Raw genomic sequence first — 23,826 nt, forward strand, 5'->3', positions numbered from 1 at the left:
TTCTCAATTGAGGCTCCCTCCTCTCAAATGACTCTAGCTTGTGTCCAGTCGACAAAATTAATGATGATGATGATGACGACAACAACAAAAAGAATTATCTAGCATAGCCATTGAGTCATCCTACTGGCCCTTATATACTCTTTAATGCCAATATAAAATTCATGAAGATGTAATGCATGCTTAAGAAAAGGCAGTTGGCTTTTCCTTGTTTCTGCATTTGATCATTAACAACAATAATGTTCTGTGGTCTCTAGGGAATTCTACTGCATACTTATGAGAACCACATTGTAAGCATCATACCATTTGCAGAGAAATGGAGGGAACTGCAAACCATCGTGTTATGTGAAATGAGTTAGACAGAGATGGACAAATACTACACTTTTCTCAGATATGGAACCTATACTAGGGGGCAGGGGCAGGGAGGACAGGCGTTTCGGGCCATTAAACTACAAAGAGGCTGAAGAGGGAGTGGATCTTCAGGCAGAAGTGAAAGAGTCAGGGTGAGGTAACAGCCGTGGAACGAGAGCAGGAAGGGGTTATTTGGGAAGGGAAGGAACCAGCAAGTTAGGGGAGGTAAGAGTTGCACAGAGAGCTGGGCATGGTGGTGCATGCCTTTAAGCCCAGAACTCGGAGTCAGAGGCAGGAGGATCTCTGTGAGTTCGAAGCCAGCCTGGCCTTCACAGCAAGTTCCAGGACAGCCAGACCTATACCATATATAGGAAGACTTTGTCTCAGAAAACAAAAAGGACAAAAACAAACAAACAAAAAAACAAAAACAAAAACAGAAAACAAAAAGGAGCACAGAGGACATCAGAGGGGATACATTATAATAAATTATAATAAAATATATGCAAATATCATAGTAAACCCCATTTGTATATTAATTTTTAAAAATTTAAAACACAAAACAAAGAGGAACGTAAATTTAGAAAATATAGAGACTTGGAACACTATCCATTTGATAGAAGGGAGAGTTTACAGCAATAACACGGAGGCTGAAGAACAGGTAGATTTTTGTAATGATTTTATAGATATGTACATGTGTGGGTATGGGGTATATCTCAAATTCAAAATGCCATTCTCCCCCCACCTTGTTCATAAATATAAACATTTCAATGAAAGTTACTTCTTCTCTTTGTTACAAATACAAACATTTTGATTTAAAAAAATTTCAGGCATTCTTTATTTCAAAACTATGAGAAGTTAGTTACTGCCTAAAGCTAAGAGTGATTAAAACTAACATCATTATAAAGTATAAGTAAATAAATTTTTATTTGAAAAAACATTTACCCCTTTTAACAAAAGGAAATGACAGGGTTGAATCCTGCTATTCATTGACTTTGTGTCCCCTCAAGACCCCTGTGCTGAAAGTGCTAAACTCCAATGTACACAATGTACCTATGAGAGAGATAATTAAGGCTCAGTGAGGCCATAATGCTGAGGCCCCAACACAGTGCCTGGCATCTTCCTAGGTGAGGACGAGACCCCAGAGGATGCCCTGTCGAGAAAAGGCACCGAGGAAGCAGCCACCCTCAACGTTGGCAAGAAGGGAAGCCAGGCTTGCGAGGTCTGGAACCTAGCACTTCTAACGTCCAGGACAGAGAGAAGGCCAATCTCTAAGTGAGGTACACCAGTCTGTGGTGTTCCCTTATGGCCACTTTAGCCAACTAACACAAACGCAAAACAGGACTTTTCAAAATCCAAAGTAAGAGATGGTTTATAATCTGCTGTAGATTTTTACATTATATTCTAGGCACAAGGATATTCCACAGACAATATTATGTATAAATCTAAAACTCAAAACAGTTGAAAGTGAAAAATACAGCTACTCTAATTCTAAAATGACAATGTGTTTTAAAGAGGGGGATAAAAAAGAGAAATGAACAGAATCTATGGTGAACAGATGCTGCGCACACGTGTACAGCACTGTTCACACGCATGCACAGCACTGTGGACACACGTGCACAGCACACAGCACCGGGTGCACAGCAGACACAGCTTGGCAGGCAGGATGGCAAACAACGGAAACAGACCAACTAGCACATGCTGCCAGAAACCTTACAGGCTATGCCACACTCTCAAACTAAGATTATGATTTGAATGCATGAAATGTCATCGCATATCATAAATCATATCAATGAATATCATAAAAATCTCATTTTCCTAATTTTCAAAGTAGAAAAATGTCTATCTTATAGACAAATGTGAAGAAAATAATTAAATATAATACAATGCCTAAACACAATCTAAAATCACCTTAGTAGATGAGTACAATAATTATTTCCAAAAGCATCTCTTTAAAATTAAGATACTAAGTAAGCAGGTATTTAAGTCTGGATTCCCCAGTATTTGGGCCCTTGCATTAGTCAGCATGTCTACACATAAAACATTTAAGTCCCCATTGCATCCTAAAAGCTTCTGGCCGGACTTAGCAGAATGCACAAAGCACTGACCGGAAGGCAATGGTTCATTAAGCTTTTAATACACACAGGGTGGAATGGCATAGAAGAATGGGCTGAGGTGCCGCCTGCAGGTCCTCCTTACCTGTAGCAGTTGGCCCCATACATGCAGGCCGTCCTCCGGACCTTGCTTTCTTCTGAACAGCCCAGCACTGGGTCAGCTGTGTCTGTGTGCAAAGCATCAGGACTGGAGGGAGCAGAGCTAGACTCAGGATGGCATCCTTGAGATTTCTCAGGAGGTGACTTGCTTTGGACACGTGCACAACTCTCGCCCTCTTCATTTGTGGTTGGTTTGGTGGCGGCTTTATGTTTAGAGACCTCACCAAGTTCCTCTATTAAAATCCCGTCCTTCTGTTTATTTGTCTTCACAATATCCACATCTGGGTCCTTTACTATGTTTGAAGATGATGATTCTGGAACATTCTGTAAAAGAAATACAGAAAAGGCATCATTAAAAAAGGCAAATGTCGGGCAGTGGTGGCACTCGTCTTTAATCCCACCAATCTCTGAGTTCAAGGTCAGTGTGCCCTAACAGAGAGAGTTCCTGGGCACCCTAGGTTACACAGAGAAACCCTGCCCCAAAACACCAAAAATTAAAAAAAAAAAAAAGAAATATATAAATTAAAGTTTAAGAGGACAAAAAAACAAGTTCCATGATACAAAAAAATGCCTAAAACTTTTAAGCTTATTTTAAAGTAACTAATGATACCATTTTCTGCTTTTAGTTTAGAAACTTTTTAACAATTTGTAGTTCTTACAATATCAATTTACAGCTATAGTGAACCTTTACAACTATGTCAGGTATTTAGTAAAAACAGAAGACAGACAAAGGAAACGTGAGACGATGCTCCATTTCTTCTTGCTGCTGCTTTGGCTTTGCTTTTTTCTTATTTTCTGAGACAGGGTCTTACTGTGTAGCCCTGGCTATCTTGAAACTCACTATGTAGACCAGGCTGGCCTGGACCTCACAGACACGTGCCTGCCTCTGCCTCCCAAGTGCTGGGATTAAAGGCGTGCGCCACCATCACCCAGCTACGGGAAGATACTCTAGTTCACTGTCACATAATCTCACTCAAGAAGCTCTTACAGGGTATTATTGTCCTTCTAATCTATTGAAAGCGACCTTGTAACTTCTCTCTAAACCATGATATTCCTCACAGGGCAGAATGGCAAAACTGGCTCGTGTCTACAGAAGAATGGGTGTGAGGGAACGAACGCAATCACCAGCCGCAGAAAGCAAGCGACTTTCCTTTGACATCGTCTGATAAAAGTGTCAGGTTAGCCAGTTAAGCCTAGAGAGCTGCCAACCACCATCTTATTAAATGGATAAAATATACAACTGCTTTATAAAGTTGATCCTTATGCCTACAGATTACTGCTCTTCTCATCAAAGGGGCTTCTCTTCTAATTAACTACAGCCGGGCAGAGGGCGAAGAGTAAGTGACTGAGATCTCACCCTCTGGTGAGACATCTACAATCCAACCCCTATGCCCAAGGCTCAGGGAACACTGCAGAAGAGAGGGTTGGAAGACTGTGAGGGCAGAGAGGACTCCTGTGAAGCAGGGTCTTCTGGACATGACAGGAGCATACACTTATGAACGCTCACGTCATGGCTGCCTGCACAAGACTGACCGCACTAGTCAGTATCCCTGCATGGGTGGACGCCATCCGGTTTATAAGGTCCTACTCCTAAGTGAGGAGCTCCAGGCCGGACACAGCTTACTGAGGGAATCGCTTTTCTTTAGAGGTGAGCCTCCTGAAGGTTGCCCACATCCGGGTGGTTAGCGCTTTGCCCATGTGCATATAGACAACACTAGCTGGATTCACTAGGTTATATTATAATAAACAATAAAAGAAGGGAGGAGAAGGAGAAGAACATGACTTTGAGAGGGGGTACAGGGTATCCTGGAGGAGTTGGAAGGGGGGAGTAATTATGATCAGTATTACACTCACAAAATTCTCAAAAATTAAAAATATTGACAAAAAAAGTACACTGAACCAAGAAGATAGTCTAATCACCACTTTTTAATTTGTTCTGTTTAATTTGTTCTGCCCACCAGCATAATGAGTTAGCCTAGCCTTAAAAAATGATCTCATAAGTACTCCACTTTCTGTGGCGTAGAAACATTGCTCATTTAACACAAGCCTCCTTGTGAAACTTGTCAAAGATGTGTGGACGGAGCACACACCAAACACATGAATGTTCACCTCCATTTCTAAGTAAAGGTTTGAGGCCGTTGACTGCCATCTGGCAATAAGTGATTTTAGTACTAATAGATTGCTAACATTTCAAATTTCTTAACATATTACTCACATGATTTCTTTTGAACTAATTATTTAAATGTTTCAATATTTTTAAAAGAATGTGTAACTTCAAAATACTACTCATACTGGCTACTCACACTCTTGGTGGAGTGTGGGTCTTATCACGGCTCTGCACAGCAGCAGATCATCTATTGAAAACAGTCAGTTGGATGGTGGCATCTTTATGCTACATCCCTCTACACCATACACTATTTCCAAGTTCTCCCCCGTTTCCTTCATCCCTGTTCAGCAGTGGGCAAGTCAGTAAGTCTGGTGGCCGAGCTAATAGCCCAGACCTTGTTAGATTATTGTTCCTGTGGCATTTTTAGGTTCTGCAAGTCATTCTCCATCCTTAGAAAGGGAGGAAGGGATTCTCAGAAGCACCGTGCTCCCCTGGGCCTTGAAGGATCCAGCTTCTTGGCAACCTCTGCACAAGCTTGGAGGCGAAAGGGTAAACAGCTCTCAGGCCCATGCTCCAGGCCAGGGGGGAGTCTCACCGCTAGCTAGCGTTCCTTCCAAACATTGGATACTTTGGTTCCAGCAGAAGCTGGGGGTGGGGAGAAACAATCCCATTCAACGTCTTATACAATTGATTTCGGAACAAAGAAACACATTGGAAAATGATAAAATAAATTAGAATACATCCTTTCTATAAAATATTGTGGAGATGCTGAACTAATGGTGGCATGGCAGGCTTACTTTGAAAAGGTGGCTTTATTTTACTGATGTGTCTCAAGGGGTTGCGGAGAGCCTTTTGGGGTGCTGCTTGGCAGGAGTCTGACATTGGCCATGACAAGGAAGTAAGCTAAGTTAGGACCTGACACTGGAGCATGACAAAGAAGTAAGTTCAGGCAGGGATCCGACACTGGCCAAGGACAAGGCAGTAAGAATCTGGTTTTAGGGTAGAACAAAGAAGTAGGCTCAGATATCTTGATCATCCTTAGAAACAGCTACCACCAGAGTGTTCATGGGGCTTTGTGTTTATCGTCTTACTTGTTCCTTGACTATTGTCTTTCTAGTTCCTTATTGTACTGCTCACCCTTAATACTTGCATGTAATTAAAATGGCATAAAAAGTGGATTGGGAAAATTAAACTTGCCTTCAGTCTCAGAATTGACTGGGGTCATACTACAATGTTGTCTAACTGTCCTTTTTCTTTTTAATCCTCATTCCAGCGCTGGAGAACCCTTTGGCTGGCACTGGAGAACCCGCTGACTGACTGAGCGGGCTTGGTCAGAAGTGCATGCAGAGACCAGAGCAAGACCTGTGACATCTTTCCCTCTTACTCTTCACACCACTAGCTCAAAATAGGAATATCCCTGGATCTAAAATCTGCCTTTTTGGCTAAGCTGCTGGCCAGAGAACTCTCAGGGTCAGCCCATCCCTTCCCTCCAATGTTGGGGTGACAGGCAAGTGAAGCTGTGGGTGCTGGAGATTTGAACTTGGGTTCTCATGCTTTAGAGTAAGTGTTCTTACCCACTGAGGCATCTTTCTAGCCCCTCTAAAGCCTGTTTTTAAATAGAGAACAATGTCATTGTGTGCTGGTGTTTAATGCTTTAAGTCATCTCTCACACCACCACACCCCATCAAAGATTTTTGCAGCAGATATTGACTATTACAGACATCCACCATCAGAATGCAGACAAGTGACAGTGGGTTACCCAGACCCGACTCCTACACCTAAGGCTCAGGGAAGTCATGAAAGACTGTAAGAGGCAGAGGACCATAAATCCTGCCACAAGACAATGTCTACTAGACATGACAGGGAAACTACCCACAAAACCTCAACAATGCGGTTGCCTAAATGAGACCATTTAATATGCCAACATGAATAAAAAAAAATTAACAAGACCCCACTCCTATGACGAGTTACAGGCAACCAACCGCTGCTGAGAGGGAGAATCAGATTTCTCCAGGGATGAGTCCTCCGACAGGTCATCCACTCCCAAGGGGGAAGGCATAAACACACGTACATATAAGCACCCCTAGATGTAGGCTGTGCGTATGCATGTGCTTTTAACAATAATTAAAGAGGAATAGGTCATAAACTTAAATGGAAGTGGGGAAAGGGAGTAGAAATTATTAAATATAGTATTCAAGCATGAAACTCAAAAAAATTAAATAAAAAAAATTCTCATAGCCAAGTGCAGTCGCACATACCCATCATCAAAGTACTTGGGAGGTTGTGACAGAAAGATCAACACATGAGCCAAGTTGAGTTCTAGAGAAAGGACATGTTGAAAATAAATGCAGCATCTTTATATGTGCATGTGGTTGCCTGTATAAATCCAGGTGAGGAATTTGTACTGCTACAAAAATCAGTACAAGAATGGGACTGAAGGCCGAGTCAAATGGAAGTTTTTATCTTTAATAAATATGCTTACGGATATTCTATTTGCAATCATATATGCAAATATGACTAAATTAAATAATAAGATGTTCAATAAGCCTGTATTACTCTGCTATTTAGAAGTGAAAACCAGAGAATGAAATGTATGACTTCATAGTCCAACTCTCTGTAGTTCCAAGGAACATACAAAAGAATCTGTTTCCTTAGAAATTAACCTTTAGTTCCTCACAAAGAACATGCACAACATGCTCGCTTTCTTAGAGAGAAAGAAACATAAAAATCACAGATGCCAATACTATAAATTAGGGGATTTCAAATAATAGAGACAGCTCGGCATGGTGGTGTGCACCTTTAATCCAGAACTTGAGAGGCAAAGGCAGGCAGATCTCTGTGAGTTTAGGCCATCCTGGTCTACAGAATGAGCCCAGGGCAGCCAGGATTATGTAGAGACCTAAGACACCTACCACCCCCCCCCAACAAAAAAAATCAAATAAGAGACACAAAAGTTGGAAATCATAATGTTCTTTATGGAACTCCATGCAATATTAATATATAGCATCCTTGGCATTCAAGAATTTAACATTCTTGGTTTCAATTATTCATAAATGATCCCAAAATCCATTACACACAGTAATTTTTAAGTTTGCTGATACATAAATTTGATCTGTGCCAATTCCAACGCTCCAGGGCTTGAGGAAGACACTGACCTGGTGGGTAAGGGGACAGGAAAAATGTAAGGTGCACCTACAGCAAACGAGAGCATCAGATCTACTAACATCTGCCACCGCTCCTTACTTACAATATGATGGACAGGTCAAAGGCTAGAGTCAGGGTAACAGTAGAAAGATCACCTACAAAGTAAAGGTGTGTGTCTGAGATGTCAGAGATCATGAGGCTAGTGGTCCTTTGAGGAAGACCAGAATATACTCTTAAGACCATTAAAATAGTTTATCCGCTTGTCTAGGAAGCACTTTCCTGCCATCTGATTTCAATGTATTTCAAGGGGTGGAATAAAGACCTTCCCTCTGCAAGGTGATTTGTTGTTTCCAAGCTGCTCTTGGCAGGAATGACCATGCTGATACGTTGCCCTAAAAGTCCTGTATCCATTAACATTCCCAGGAGAGTAGTGGAAAATTCCATTTCATACACAAGCCTCAGACTGGTGGTTCAAACACTAGCTAAGTATTTCTTCCTGGGAAGTCTCTCCCTGAAACTGAAAAGGTCACAACTGAAACCCTACCTCTGATTCTCTACCATAACATCTCTAATATGTTACCTACGATCACTGCTGGAAACCTGGCACCTGCCTTCCCTTCTCCTTTCCCCAGCCCCAGTGTTCAAACATCAGGCTCGGAAGCTTTGCTTCTTAGATACTCTACCAGTCAAATGCCTCACTGTCCCCAGGTAGTTCAAAGTCTGCATTTCTTCATCATGTCACCATGACCACCAATTCCCTTCCCTGTCTCGGGCCTCTTTTCTACTGAGCAGGGAGAAATAAACCCCTTAAAGGCAGAGCAGTCAGCCAAGTGGAGTCCTCGGGCCCCTCCTGCATCTGCTATACTCGCCTGATGTCATCAAGGTCTCACAAACACTTTGAACAACTCAGATCTGCTTACTTCTTCTAAAGTTTTTCTTACAATTACCAAACTTAGTCATGATAAATCATATTAAAACACAAATTCTCTTTGAAACTAAGTAATTTCTTATAAAATAGGCAAAATGAATTGATACGCACTGTTCAAATAGAGTATATGAAGGCTAGAAGCTTAAATAAGACAAGTTCTATTTTATTAAGATTTAAAGGCACATAGAGATGAGCCAGAATTCATCTTGTTTTATTACACTTGGCCCCATCAGTAAGCGAAGACATTGAGTCTTAGAGACTGGATCCACTTCTCTAGCTGGGAGATGTGCTAGGGAGGTGCTGCTCTCCCCTAGGAGAGGATGTGAGCATGAAGGTAGTACTGAGACTGACCTCAGGGACAGCTGCTGACATTTCAATGACCCAGTCGATCCTGTTCAAGGAAGGACCAGCCTGGCTTCCTGAGACTGAGAGACCCACAGAGCTCAGCCTACAAGTCCATGCAGAAAGTCACCTAAGACACCACTCTGGAAGCAAGAACAATGTGCGGGCTTCCTGCCCTGGGGCACCTCTCAATGAAGCTAAATGCATGAGTAGGTCCAAGCCCTGTGCAAGCTCAGGACCACCTCTCAATGAAGCTAAATGCATGAGTAGGTCCAAGCCCTGTGCAAGCTCAGGCTACCGAGAAGCCAGCACAGAGGGGAGATGCTGGGCACGAACTCTCAGCAGTGAGGAGCTCTTGCAGTGGTGACTGGGAGGGAGGCCAGCTCTCCAATGATGTGACCCCTGTAGACCAAGTGCATGTCAGTGCAGGCCTCGCTCCTAACTCTGGGTGCCGCACTCAGTGGGCGTGACGGGTCAGAGGAGAAGAAAACTCAGGTAGGGGGCTACGGATACGAGGATGGGGAGGGTGGGTATGGGAGATGAGGGGGTAATACTTTTATACGAAATTCCCAAAAAATAAATAAAATTATTGTTGTTTTTAAAGTCTGGCTTATGTTAACAAAATGTGCTATAGCTTCCAAGTTAAAAAATAATAAAAACATCATGTAATAATCAGGCCTCGTTTCTTTTTAATATCTAGTATTGAGGAATGCCAACTCAGCCGGGTCATCCAAGAGGACTGTACTGAAAGAGGGATGACAGGCGTACAATCACCGTAAAGCCACAGCAGAATAGAGTGATCCCATCCATCTCCTCGCCACACTGACCCACAGTGCTTCTGTGAAGCCCGCAGAGGACACAACCAGGCCTTCAGAGACCAAATTAAAACCAGTGCTAAGAGGTCTCCACCTTTCTCTAGTGTGAAATATTATTCTATAATGCAAATTATCCCTCTATATTAAAATTATATTTCAATAAAACAAAAAATTTGAGCTAGTTTTTAATCTACATAAGTAGAAAATAAAAGGCAGCTTAGGTTGTTTTATAAATCCAGCACATGATTCATGCTTATCACTTGATCTTCTCCAACAGCTGAAAGGAACAGTTATTCCTGTTTCAAATACCAGACAAAGAAAATAAACAACACAGCTTTAATCACCTCAGAAGAAACACCCGGTCCTTCTTGGTCAGCCTTTCTGCACTTCTTCCCAGGGTCTTGTTCCGCTGACACACTTTTTGAATTTCCTGATGGACTAAGCCGCTTTTTCCCATGCCATGATGTGTTTCCTGGGGTTCTATCTTCACAGGTTCCTGCTTTTCCACTCCTCTGGATGACATCCTTATCTAACATACACACAAACACACATAAACAAAGAACAAGAAGAAAATTACTTCCTGTATCTTCAAAGGTCAATACTCCACATAGCTCCAAAGGATCAAATAGCAAGTGGCTCACAGGCTGAGGGACGGCTCAGTGAGTAAGATAATTTGTTGTGCAAGCTTAAGAATCTGAGTTTGGATATCCAACACCAAAATGAGAAAAAGAAAGAAAATCGGGGGAGGACTTTGTGGGCCTGTAACCCTAGCACTGTGTGGGAGGAGAGGCAAAGACAGAAAGATCACTTGGGATGGATGCCAGCCGGTGAAGCCAAACCCCAGCAAGCCCCAGTTCAGTGAGAGATCCTATCTTAAAGGGCTATGCCTGAGTGACAGAGATGGACACCTGCAAGACCAAAATCACATCTACAGAAATGTCCACTGGGAAACACTTGTTACAGGTCCCAAACAGCATTCCACAGCACGGTGGCTGAGAACACCAGCCCCAGAGTGCACCAGGCTGAGGTGCTCGCTGTAACTGTTTCACTACAACTCTTAGAAAGTCTTTTATGTCTAGTCTGCAAAACGGAAACTATAAAAACTCGGAGTTACCAGAAGGAAATGAGATAAGATGTGACCTAATAGAGGGCCTGACACATTAGTTATGATTTTTTAACTGTAGCATTAATTTTCTCTAAGAGAAAAGCATACAGAGTAACCCAATGAATTTTATATCCTGAATGCCCACCATCGAGTTAGGAATCCAACTTAAGTTATTTCAAATATAGGTTAGAAATTCCAAAACCTCAGAGAGAATGCCCTCTATACTTTGTAAATCAAAAAGTCTCAGTAACAATGGACATCATATCACATATAGTAACCGAAGTTCAGTACAGTTGGTGAACCTCAGTCAGTGTCCCACCTGACAACACACTCATAGCCATCTCATCCGAAAAGATGAAACAGGCTTCGTACCCTGAGGAAACTATCCGTGGCTGACTGTGCACTACACCATGCTGAGGGCCCCATGAGCACAGAGACTTCATGTGCCTTGCAAGACCATAAAACATGGCTCCTATAAAAACAGTGCCCAAATGTTCTGACTAAGTGAACTATGAATATAACCAAAATTTGTCTGAAGATTCCCTTAAGAGCTAGGATCTAAATATGCAAACAATCTGTAGTCATTGTTATTCTAAGGCAGATTAGTAATCTTTTTCTAAAAAGAAAGAGAGAGAGGGGAGGGGAGGGGAGGGGAGGGGAGGGGAGGGGAGGGGAGGGGAGGGGAGGGGAAAGAGAAGACTCTTTGGGCCATGGCATGTCTACAACAGCTACTCAACTCTGCCTGCATAACAGAGTAGTCATTAGATACAGACAGGTAGGCATGGCTGTATTCCAACACAGGTTTACTTATCAAAGGAGGCAGTAGCCACATCTGACCTATGGGCCTTGGTCTCTTAGCCTTATTCTAAAGAACATTCAAGGGGCCCGAAGCAGTTCAGGGAATAAATGCCAAACAGGCTGCAGGTAACAGAGGAAGCCCTGAGTGAATGAATGTGTGTTGTTGACATGAGCAATGTCTGAGCTCCAAGAGAGTTTGGGCAAAGCCTTCTACGGGAGTCTAAGGGTGGATGTTGACAATGTGTGCAGAGACTATTCACCACAGCTTTCTCCCCGATACTTATGGCCTGAAGACCATTCTCCTACAGAGACTGTTCCTAATGATATTAATTAAGCCTGCCTCCTTGTTTAGCTGTATGTTATTGTCTCACCTCCTGTTCAGCTGTATGCAATAACCCAATCTATCCCCCAAGACTATGCAGTTCAACAAGTGTCCATATTATCAATTGGAATATCAATCAAACCAAAATGGAATTAACAGAAAGGAGTCACCACCTTGTATCCAGTAACTTCCCCCAGTTTCACTTACTGTCAATCATGGAAAGTTCTAGAAATAAAAATTCATCCATTTTGAACTGCATGTTCTTCTGAGTACTGCGCTGGAATCTGCACTATCCTGCTCCCTCTTCCTTGAACATGAGTCTCTGGCATATCCACACTCGTGAATCCTCATTCTCAGACCAGCTGCTATGTTTGGTGCTTGTATTCAATGTCTCCAAAGCACAAGAGAAGTAAGTGACACAGGCAATTTGTTACAAATGGATGTCTGTTACGTCTCAAGTTTCCTGTGTGACTGTGCCTAATCCTCCTGTGATTGGGACAGGAAGCAGTAACTTTGGGAAGCGTTTGGGTCATGAGGATGAGGGAAGAGGACACTGGATCTCTGCTCTTCCACCCACCCATTTGAGTGTGTTGAGTGAGTGTCTGTGTGTGTCTTGGGTTGTGAGAGACCAAACTGTGGGAAACTAAGTCCCACAGTAACTCTCACCCTAAAGATCCGGCTGACCCTTTGAAGGGAATTATGTCACCCCCTCTGTCATTGCCTCCACCTGGCACCTGAGACTGCCAGCTTCACTCCCTCTTTCACTTGGAGCCTAGAACTGCTTAGATTAAGGCAGCTTCACCTCCTCCTCCATGTCTCTGTTTGGTGCCCGGGACTGTTTTAGGGCCGACATTCCAAGATAAGCTGCAAGAAGCCTGCAATCAGCATCCGCCCCAGATGTCCATCCCTTTCTCTGCATTTTATTATGCCCCCTCGACCCCTCCCTATTTTCTCTCACTGTGTGCTTATAACCAGGCTCCTAGCCTCCATTAAACAGACCTTGACAACTCTTTGCTTGGTCTCGATCCCCTTTCTCTGCCCGCTTCTCTTGCAGGCCTCGGTCCCCCTCGACCCACGGAATAACTAGGTCCTGCTGGACAGGACAGTGTGTGTCTATGTCTGTGTGTGTGTCAGTGTCTATATATGGCATGATACATAATGATAGCTATCAATAAGCCACATCTTGGATTTCTGGCCCGCAGAATTGTAAATGTTCTTTGCGATAGTACTCTATCACAACACACAGGAAACAGAAAAGAGTAACATTTTTCAATACATTTTACCAGGCCAGCAATTACATTAAAATCTCTTAAAAATGCTGGGTGTGGTGGTGCACGCCTTTAATCCCAGCACTTGGGAGGCAGAGGCAGGTGGATTTCTGAGTTCAAAACCAGCCTGGTCTACAGAGTGAGTTCCAGGACAGCCAGGGCTATACAGAGAAACCCTGTCTGGAAAAACAAAAAAAAACAAAAAATCAAAACAAAAAAAACCTCTTAAAAGATTTTACACTAATATAATTATAGCTGAACACCACTTAAAACAGCAATTTAAAAAATCCTTAACAAATAAAGGGGACATAAAAAGAGAAAATCTGCAGAGGATATATATGAGGTAAACTTTGCTCAGCAAGTAAGACTGAGTTCAATGCCTAAAACTACAAACGAAAACAAAACAAACAAACAAAAAACTGCCCAAAGTCAAAGAGGTTTATCAAAGAAAGTGAGTCTGATATTCAAAATGCTAATTATGTGTAAGAAAAACACTTAACTTTTAACATTTGTTAAAATAGCAACCTTGAGAAAATCACAGAAAAGAACTTCAATATAAAAAGAGAATACATTTAAAACCTATCATTTTTATTAACAACCTTAAGGAGGAAAAAGCTATTTCTATCAGAACTAAGAAAAATGTTTAATATCACCAACACTCATCAAAACTGTACTGGACAAAATTGTAGACAACTTGGACAAAAAGAGAAAGAAGTGAATAAAAATTTTAAAAACAAACTGAAAAGAAGTAAAATTCTATATACAAAGACAGTCTTGCTCTAGAACCTCCCCAAAGACCTATTAGAGCTATACAAAGGCAGTTGCTCTAGAACCTATTCAAAGACCTATTAGAACTATACAGACAGTCTTGCTCTAGAACCTCCCCAAAGACCTATTAGAACTAGTGTACAAGCTTAACAGAGTCACAGTGTCCAACATGAACACTAAAAGCTGCTGTTTTTGTTTTACAGGGCTGTGGAGGAAACCTGGGGCCTGACACTGAAAAAGAGCATGTTTAAAGTGCTGCAACAATGGATACCCAGCAGAGAGACACGAATCACTGAGGTGGCTGCTGGGACAGTAAGCTGGACTGCGACAAGATCACATGAAGTTGTAGCACAAACACTGGGTACCTGACATTGTCTTATTTAACTAGTTTAATATTCTGGTTGCTGTGCCCTTTCATCTCAGATGTGACACCCACAGGCCCACCTGAGAATATGTATTAGCAGTGCATCTAGCAATAAGAGGACTATCACATGCTCAACAAGGTATCAACAGATAGAATGCAGTTTGACAAATGGTATAAAGTAACAGCTTATGTTTTATATTATATTCCACATACATGTAGGTTAGCAGGCATGGCAAGCCCACACCTGTAACACCATACTCAGGAGACTGAGGCAGGGGCATAGCAAGTTTAAGATCATGTCTCAGAATAAATAGAACAGAATTTAAGTCCCAGGCTAACCCATACCGCATGCAGCCACCATTCTACATCTATTTGCTGAGAAGAACCTTAACATTGTCTTTAATGCTTCCTCGAAACTCAACAGTAACAAAGCCTGGAACCTACCTCCCCCCTCAGCTGGTGTGGAGAGGCTCTGGTCACTTAGACTTTCCGCCAACATCCAAGCTGGGAGGATTCTTTTCCTCTGGGTAGGACGTGGCTGGTGCTCACTGAAAGCTCTGCATTCACCTGAAGAGGACTAATAGAACCATAAATTATTTCCTAAAGGTAACCACCTACCCTTAGTGAATCTGAAAAGGGATTTACTTTGAAGAAAATTAGCATTAACATAGCTATCCACAACAGTTAAAGTTCTTACAAGAAATTCATTACCTATTCACTTAACTGTCAGCCTAGTGTGACCTCTACAGACTAACTTAAAAACCCAAGGCGTTGTAACATGCATGATTTCAGTTGTCTTCTCTCTCCTTGAAATAAAGACCAGATTAGAATGGTGCGTCTTACGATTCTCACCATAGGATCTATGGTGGGACACTTGGTCTTGGTTATTTCAGGGCTTCCTTGCAGCTGTGAGGCACCAGTTGTCTTATCAGGTAAGTTAACCACAGGGGACTTCTGCATCTCACTCAATATATCATCTTCATCAAGCATCTGACTGTTTCTATAAAATAAAATGGGAACTTGGTTTTCTATCAGTTATAACACGTAACATTCCTATCAGTTACAACACACGGTAGCAGCCTTGAGGCTGTTCAGTTCTATGCTTCTGAGGACCTCTCACTGGGGTGCTCAGCTCATTCTGTCCAACTGAAGCCTAAAACCACAGTTAATGCTACAGTACATGTTTTTCATATATTATCACATCATACATTAGTCTTTAAAATCATGGACCAGGGCTGAAGAGATCGATCAGCAGCTAAGAGCGCTCGCTGTGGACCTAGGTTTAGTCCCAGAACCCACATGTTGGCTCACTGTCTGTTACCTCAGTTCCAATACCCTCTTCTAGCCTCTGGGCACATCAAGCACATAGATGATGCACTTACACACATACATGCAGGCAAACACTCACATACATAAAATGAAAATAAATACACCATTAAAACAGAAGATGAGAGATTTCAGAAATATGTAGCTGAAGAGTCTGATTGAGTTTTAAATTTTTCTGTCAGCAGTTGTAAAATAAGGAATAACCTCTTTCAAAAGCAGACTTGAACTTCGATGTTAGGAGTCATAATAAATGACAGGAACTATCCTCCACTCTGTACTTGCTTACCCACTCCACAGCTGAGGCATTCGGCTGGTTTCCCCACCCTGACTACTATGAATGACATCACTGTGAGCACCCATGTATACATTTCTGTGTAAACTCATGTTTTCAACTTAGGGGCATAAACCTAACAGGGGCAGTGCAAGGCCATACAACTGTTTTTTGTTTTTAAAATCTAAAGAATTATCACAATATGGGCATTCCAAAGAGAATGAATTACTTCATAACATCACACAGTATATGAGAATTCCAGTTTCTCCATATGCTAATATCAACATTTACTAATGACTTTGATTACAGATGCCTAGGAGCTAAGTAAGCATTTTTAGTTTCAAACTGTTATGAGAATCACATTATAGATTTGACTTAAATTTCCCAATGACTAGTGATACTATCTTTTCATGCTCAATTTAGGAAATATTTATTCTAATCAGTTGAACATCTTAAAATCAGGTTTTTCTTTTGTTATTGAGTTGTAACTGCTTATATATTCTAGATGTTGATATTATAGATGTATGTGACTTATAAATATTTTGTCATTCACTTGTCCTTTTTGTTTCTTGACTGCTCTCACAAGCATACACGGTTTCAAATGGGAGGAAATCCAATTTATCAAATGCTGATACTTTGCTGTTGGACATGTAAGGCCATTACCTGGGGCTGGGTGGTAAGGATTTATACCTATGCTACCCTCTGTAGATTTAGATGTTTGATCCGTTTTGATTCTATGTGATATAAAGTGAACGTCTAACTTCATTTCTTTCTTTGTGGATATTAGCTGTTCCAGTATTGTCTGGACAACTAACTTCAGCCTGTTTGTTTAGAATTGGTACCCTTACTGAAACTAACAGAAGTTATGAAACAAACGGATCTAACAGATACAATTTGCAAAACACATGAAACTCAAAAAGAAGGAAGACCAAAGTGTGGATACTTTATCCCTCCTTAGAATGAGGAACAAAATACCCATGGAAGGAGTTACAGAGACAAAGTTCGGAGCTGAGACAGAAGGAAGGACCATCCAGAGACTGCCCCACCCAGGGATCCATCCCATAAAAAAACACCAAACCCAGACACTATTGCATATGCCCGCAAGATTTTGAGGACAGGACCCTGATATAGCTGTCTCTTGTGAGGCTATGCCAGTAACTGGCAAATACAGAAGTGGATGCTCACAGTCATCTATTGGATGGAACACAGGGCCCCTAATGAAGGAACTAGAGAAAGTACCCAAGGAGCTAAAGGGGTCTGCAACTGCATAAAAGGAACAACAATATGAACTAACCAGTACCCCCAGAGCTTATGTCTCTAGTTGCATATGTAGCAGAGGATGGCCTAGTCGGCCATCAATGGAATTAGAGGCCCTTGGTCTTGTGAAGGTTATATGCCCCAGTACTGGGGAACACCAGAGCCAGAAAGCAGGAGTGGGTGGGTTGGGGAGCAGGGCGGGAGGGGGGTGGGGGGTAGGGTATAGGGGACTTTCAGGATAGCATTTGAAATTTAAATGAAGAAAATATCTAATAAAAAAAGAAAAGAGAAAATAGAAGTGTTCATCATCCTAAGCCATCAGGGGAAAAAAAAGAATTGGTGCCCTTGTCCAAGGTAAAGACCATAAATATAAGGGCTAATTTTTTAACCCTCAACTCCACTGAGTTATGTTTACCATTATGCCAGACAAAATGACTGCACTTTGTAGCAGGTTTTGAAATTGGGAAATGTGAGTTCTTCAGTAATAGTCTTCATACTTAAGATTGTATTAGAGGTTAAGTTATCCTTAAGGATTCAAAATATAATCTAAATTATGTTCAAACATGTTGCTTATTTTATGTCTTTAATATAAAATATGCTAATACAAAGAAACTGATTTTAAAATAATTACAAATGATTTTATAAATTTTCCTTTCATTTTTCTTTTATTGTAAATAGGTTTTTTTTTCATACAATATATTCTGAATCCTTTTTCCTTCCCCTCTGAGATCTTCCCAGTTCCTCTCCCATCCAAATCCACACCCTTCTGTAATTACAAATGAATGTTAAAGTTACTCATTGTCACATTAAAATGAGATTTCTATCAACATGCTATTGCTTTGTTCAGAATTAGTACTTGAAACCAGCAGTTATTTGCATGGAATATAAGTGCTAAGAATTTTAGTACTTTGGAAAAAATAAGTTAATATGTCAAAAATATACTGTGCTTTCCTGGAAGAAAATCTCCCAAAGGGACAAAATGGTGTTACTTCCTTCCTCATCAACAATGAAGTTTAGCCAAGGAAAAAAGTCTTACCCTCACCACAACATCACTCAATCTGATAATCAAGCGCCAACACCCACTCTGCACCCACTGCTGGGGACGTAACAAGAATGCAAAATACACTTCACATACTTGTAACTTTCCTACCACATTAGAGAGGTGGCCCAGGTTTTAACATGGATCTAACACTAACAGGCTCATGCTCTCTCTGTCTCTCTCTCTCTGTCTCTCTCTCTGTCTCTGTCTCTCTCTCTCTCTGTCTCTCTCTCTCTCTCTCTCTCTCTCTCTCTCTCTCTCTCTCTCTCTCTCTCTGTCTGTCTGTCTCACCATCTCCTTCCCCCTCCTCCCTTCCTCCTTCCCTATTTCATTCCATATAAGACTATTCCAGGTCGATGTCGCCATCCTCTGGGCACTTGCACAGTGGGTACCCAGGCAGTCGTTCTGGTACAGCAGAGGGTAGTCTGTAAGAGCATCATTCTGGAAATACTAGTCTGGAACCTGGACTTGTTACGTAACCCTAGGCGAGTCTCAAAACGTCTCTGCCTTCTTCAGCTGCAGCACAGAGATATCAGTAGTGTGACTGATATCTCACAGTCACTGTTATGAATTCTCAGTGTTCAAATACATAAAGCTTATGCTATGCTTAACAATGGCTACTCCTAGCAGTTGTGTTTGGCAGAGTTTCCTCTACTTGCCTTTCCCTTCTATGTTCAATACAAAACACCTAGGTGACCAAGATCTTAGCTGCTATAATCGTCCATTAAAAACCAGAACACATGGCAACCCTCAGATAACATCAGAAAACAAGACATCCCTCCTTATCCCATGTCTGACACATCAACTAATAGAGTGTGTGAACTGCTGGGATGGGTAACCTGAAAACAAATACTGTGCTTGTCTAAAGGAATACAGAGATTATTAACCCTAGAAATTTAGAGTTCCCAGTCAGGAAAATAAAATAAAATAAAATAAAATAAAATAAAATAAAATAAAAGACAAAGTCCATGCCTAATGATGATGCTGCCTTAAGGCCCTGAGCACACGGCTATGCTACCACACTATGCATGCACCTCCTCTCCATCCCACGGCTGTGCCTCCGCACTGAGCGTGCACCTCCTCTCCATCTCAAGAAGGTCTTCTGGGGAGAAGAAAGCCCCCTCTACTTTTTAGGGTGCTGGCTCTTGAGTGAACTTGATTTTTTACAACTCTCTGCCATATACTGGCTTTTCAGTGTCGAGAAGATGAACACAAGTCTGATATCAATGGTTTTAAGTTTTTGACATGGTAACAAATGCAAAATAGAGGTAATTCCAAAATACACAAAAACACCAATGATATCATGAAATTTATATTTCATATATACTTCATATATTTTCAATTAGTCCTATGGGTCTAGTATTTGAACTCTGTCACTTAAAGCCTGAAAAATGAAGCCCAGTAAGTGCCCAACATCTGGCTCAGAAACTAGTTTGTGATTTAGCACAGTTATTCTACTACCTAATGTCTTCAGTCCTTCAACTCTGCACTTTATGGTGTTATTATAAGAAAAAAATCAGCTATAGGAGTCAGAATTAATATCTTAAAAATTAAGAAAGCTAAAAATTCAAGTAAACGTGTAACTAATTTTCTGTTTTGTGGAAACCTTAGGAATACAAAGGTAAAAGACAGCAAACACTGGAGCAAACACCACGAGGCTTAAGTTTCCTAAGCCAAGTGTTTTCCAGAAAGACAAATGACGTGACTACTGCAGCCCAAGTATGACTCAACCCTAGAGTGATTTCCCTGAAGCATCTGTGAAGGTGGAGGAATCAGATACAAACACCATCCAGGCAATCTTACCTCAGAGTACACTCCATCTCCACTTCAGATTCTGCAGAGAAAACACGGAAAGCGTACTTGTCAAGTAACAGGGAAAAGCTATCCCCGGGATGCAACTGGCTCCACACTTGCGTCTCCATTGGCGAGTGTTGGCTCTTCTCCGAGGACTGGTAGAAACATGGATTCCTATGGATCTAATCAATAAAGAATAGAGCTACAGCGGTGCAGCAGATTGTGAAAAATATAACTGAATATGAGTGATCCACAATTCTGGTGTCCAAACAACTATGTATAAAATTACACTAAAAAGGTCAGTGAGCCTGGCACCATTGACTGCAATCATTTACATATGAGAAGGGGCTCTACCCTCCATTTCTGAAAGAATCCAAGATAACAAACAAAATTATCAATTGATGAGTTAAATGAACTACTCAGTGGATGTGAAAAATTAAAAAAATAAGTAATTCCCAGCACGGGAAGAGTCTCCACTGTTTATCCAAAATGTACCTGTACCAGCAACAGCTCTCGCTTACCATGGATTTTCTCCTAATAATTTCTAACACAATTTAAAAGTGAAAAGCCATGAGGCAAGAGATGATGATCTACTCTCTCAGCATCACTGCTTCCTTTGCAGCTACCTTAGAAGAGCAATTGTCCTCCTGAATAAAACTCCTTCCATGAAGATCATTTAGATTGCTATTATATGTAACCGACACATATCAAAAACAAAATTAATACTGCATTATTTTAGATTATATTTTTCCACTGACTGCCTCCAATTACCAAAGATAGTTTCTCCAAAAGTTATTTTTAAAATATCTTCTGAAAATTACAGATACAAGGCAGAGATAAGTATTAGCAGGTAAAGGTGCTAAAGTGGACAAGGACCTGAGACTAGATAGATTAAATGGTTGTTTATAATCTTAAATTTTATTCAAATAAATCACTAAGACCCAAAAGGTAAATCAGCAATTTTAACACCAAAAAAAAATTTTTTAAAGAAAATACCTAATAGTTATAGAATCATGAATCAGAAATAATAAAATAGAGGAAAAATTACTCCATAGGATTAAAGATCTCAGATTCTAATTCCCACCACAAAAGTGGCTAAGATCGGGCCTGTTCCAGAACCTTGACACTCTAAGTTGTTAAACACAATGTCAAGTTTCTAAAAACAATACCAAAAAAAGAGTAAAAAGATATTTTCCTTTCTCCTACATTTAAGGATCATGTTTACTGGAAAATTCCATATGCATACACAAACACACATAATAAAATTTAAAAGATAAACATAAGTATAGTTATAAGTTAAATGCTTAACTTTAGTGCTTTATTTTAAATTCTCTTTTTCTATCTATAATCTGTACTTTTTCAAATGTGTTTATTGTATGTGGGGGCTTATGCACGTACCACAGTATGCATGGGAGTTAGCTCTCTCTTTCCACCTGAGAAGCACCCCTCGTTTCTACAGTGGACTCTCATTCTCTCTCATTGCTCTGAAGGAGTGCTCAGCTTACGGGAACACATCACTGAACTATTTACATGGGTTCTGGAGTCGACTCAAGACTTCAGGCCTATGTGCCAAGTGCTTTTACCTGCCTACCTAAATCCTTGGCCCCAAAGAAGTTCTGTCCTAGTTTCTAATATATCTAGCACAGTCTAGTATTCAAAAGATACTAGTAAAGTCATACATTGTTGTCTTATGATTGGAATAAAGTCTAATTAATGACTCAATAATGATAAAGTGTGTCTTCAAAGAAAGCAATTTTAACTGGACATTGCTAAATCCTATGCAGAAATCTGACTCACAGCCAGGCGGTGGTGGCGCACACCTTTAATCTCAGCACTTGGGAGGCAGAGGCAGGCAGATTTCTGAGGTCAGCCTGGTCTACAAAGTGAGTTCCAGGACAGCCAGGGCTACACAGAGAAACCCTGTCTCAAAAAAAAAAAAAAAAAAAAAAAAAAAATCTGACTCACTGAGTCCTGAAAAAACTTAATGAGAAAATTTTCCATTAACATATTCTTTTATTTGTGCACATTTATATTATCAGCATTCTCACATAGCCACAGAAGTAAGAGTACATCTGAATACTTTTCACCCTATTTTTCAACTCTGGGGAGAACTAAGTACCTGTAATGAGCTAATTTAGGAAAGATTCTAGGCCTGGAGAGACAGCTCAGTGATTAGGAGCATGGGCTGTTTCTCTGCAAGGGACCCAGGTTTGATTCCCAGCACCCACACGGTAGTGCATAGACATTGTAACTCCAGTCTCAGGGGATCCAAAGCCCTCTTTTGGCTTCCGTGGGCATTGCACACACATGAAACACAGACATACATGCAGACAGAACACCATACACATTAAATAAGTTTTGTTTAACTATTTTAGGTTGTAGAATACAAATGTCTTTAGTTAACACCAGGAGATTTTTCTAAATAAACTTGAAATCTCCACGCATTAGTAAACAGGATGGTCTCCTAATAATGTATTTTTGATATATACATACACACACAACAAATAAGTGTAATTAGGCTTTACATATGTTGTGAAAATGATACTGGTTTATTTCTTTGCACATGTTACTTACCATCAGTAGGATTTGAATACTAACAATACAATCCAGAAAAGTCTAAGCTCATTTTAAAAACAAAAATCCAATCATCAAGCGCTCTTAGGGATCTCACAGTCCAAAGCTGACATGTCCACTCCTCCTTTCATCACATGGATTACAGAGCAATCGAGCTAAATCTTTCAGAATGTTGAGTGTTGTCACAAATCCTTCACTTGAGGCCAGACAGATTACTATCCATCCTTGCTTTTCTGAACCAACTAAATCTAAATACATTACATATCAGAAACAGGAATAGAAATTCCCCTTACTCTTCCCTTAAGGCCCTTCAGTATCAGCAAATGTCTTTACTTTGAGCCATTGTAGTTCATTAGAAGGACATTAGAAAGTAGATAATGAAACATAAGTGCTTTTATAAACCCCCTGCTATCCCTACCTCCAAACACCCTCGCCCTAACCCAGCTTTGATTCATGCTATCCACTATACGAAGAACCTGATACAGCCCAGGCATTCAGTGGGTACCAGAGACATAAGAGCCAACTCCCCACAGTCAGTGAGCTTAACAATTGCAACTAAGACAAGTAAGAAAGCAAAGATCCAGAGAGGAGCCACAGCAGCTCCAGGGTGCTCAGTACAGCCCTGACACTGCTGAGGCACTTGGTACAGCAGCTCCAGGGTGCTCAGTACAGCCCTGACGCATTGTCGAGGCGCTTGGTACAGCATGAGGATGGAAGAAACTGAAATGTTATTTATTCAGGGTCAGTATGGAGTAACATCAGTTCTGCTTAAAAGTTTTCCCAGTACTATTAGTTTTAAAAAGGCTATTATTGCAAAAATAGTCCCGCATAGTGTAATAAAAGGAAACAGAGCACCCAAGGAGCTGAAGGGGTCTGCAACCCTGTAGGTGGAACAACAATATGAACTAACCAGTACCCCCATAGCTCATATCTCTAGCTGCATATGTAGCAGAAGATGGCCTACTCGGCCATCAATGGGAGGAGAAGCCCCTTGGTCTTGCAAACTTTATATGCCCCAGTACAGGGGAACACCAGGGCCAAGAAGC

The 23,826-nt window shown here is 41.0% G+C and overlaps 1 protein-coding gene and 2 long non-coding RNA genes across 7 annotated transcripts in view; 1 reads left to right on the plus strand and 2 right to left on the minus strand.

The window, feature by feature from the left end:
- Positions 1-23,826, minus strand: part of Aplf (aprataxin and PNKP like factor) — a 43,813-nt gene that overhangs the window by 15,045 nt on the left and 4,942 nt on the right. For all 5 annotated transcript variants that reach the window (NM_001372332.1, NM_024251.4, NM_001170489.1 and 2 more), the window contains exons 3-7: positions 20,216-20,388; positions 15,372-15,519; positions 14,964-15,096; positions 10,239-10,423; positions 2,545-2,882 (exon numbers count right to left, since the gene is read on the minus strand). In NM_001372332.1, coding sequence (NP_001359261.1) covers positions 2,545-2,882; positions 10,239-10,423; positions 14,964-15,096; positions 15,372-15,519; positions 20,216-20,388 — 977 coding nt within the window. The remainder of the gene's footprint in view (positions 1-2,544; positions 2,883-10,238; positions 10,424-14,963; positions 15,097-15,371; positions 15,520-20,215; positions 20,389-23,826) is intronic.
- Positions 7,620-10,231, minus strand: Gm38852. The gene is made up of 2 exons (XR_869226.1): positions 9,322-10,231; positions 7,620-9,264 (listed from the first exon to the last, which is right to left on the minus strand). It is a non-coding gene; the product is annotated as a predicted gene, 38852 (long non-coding RNA).
- Positions 14,277-20,220, plus strand: Gm44097. Its single transcript, XR_003956328.1, has 3 exons — positions 14,277-14,516; positions 14,944-15,125; positions 20,024-20,220. It is a non-coding gene; the product is annotated as a predicted gene, 44097 (long non-coding RNA).

Source organism: Mus musculus, chromosome 6 (assembly GCF_000001635.26).
Source record: "Mus musculus strain C57BL/6J chromosome 6, GRCm38.p6 C57BL/6J".
Classification (NCBI taxonomy): Eukaryota; Metazoa; Chordata; class Mammalia; order Rodentia; family Muridae; genus Mus; species Mus musculus.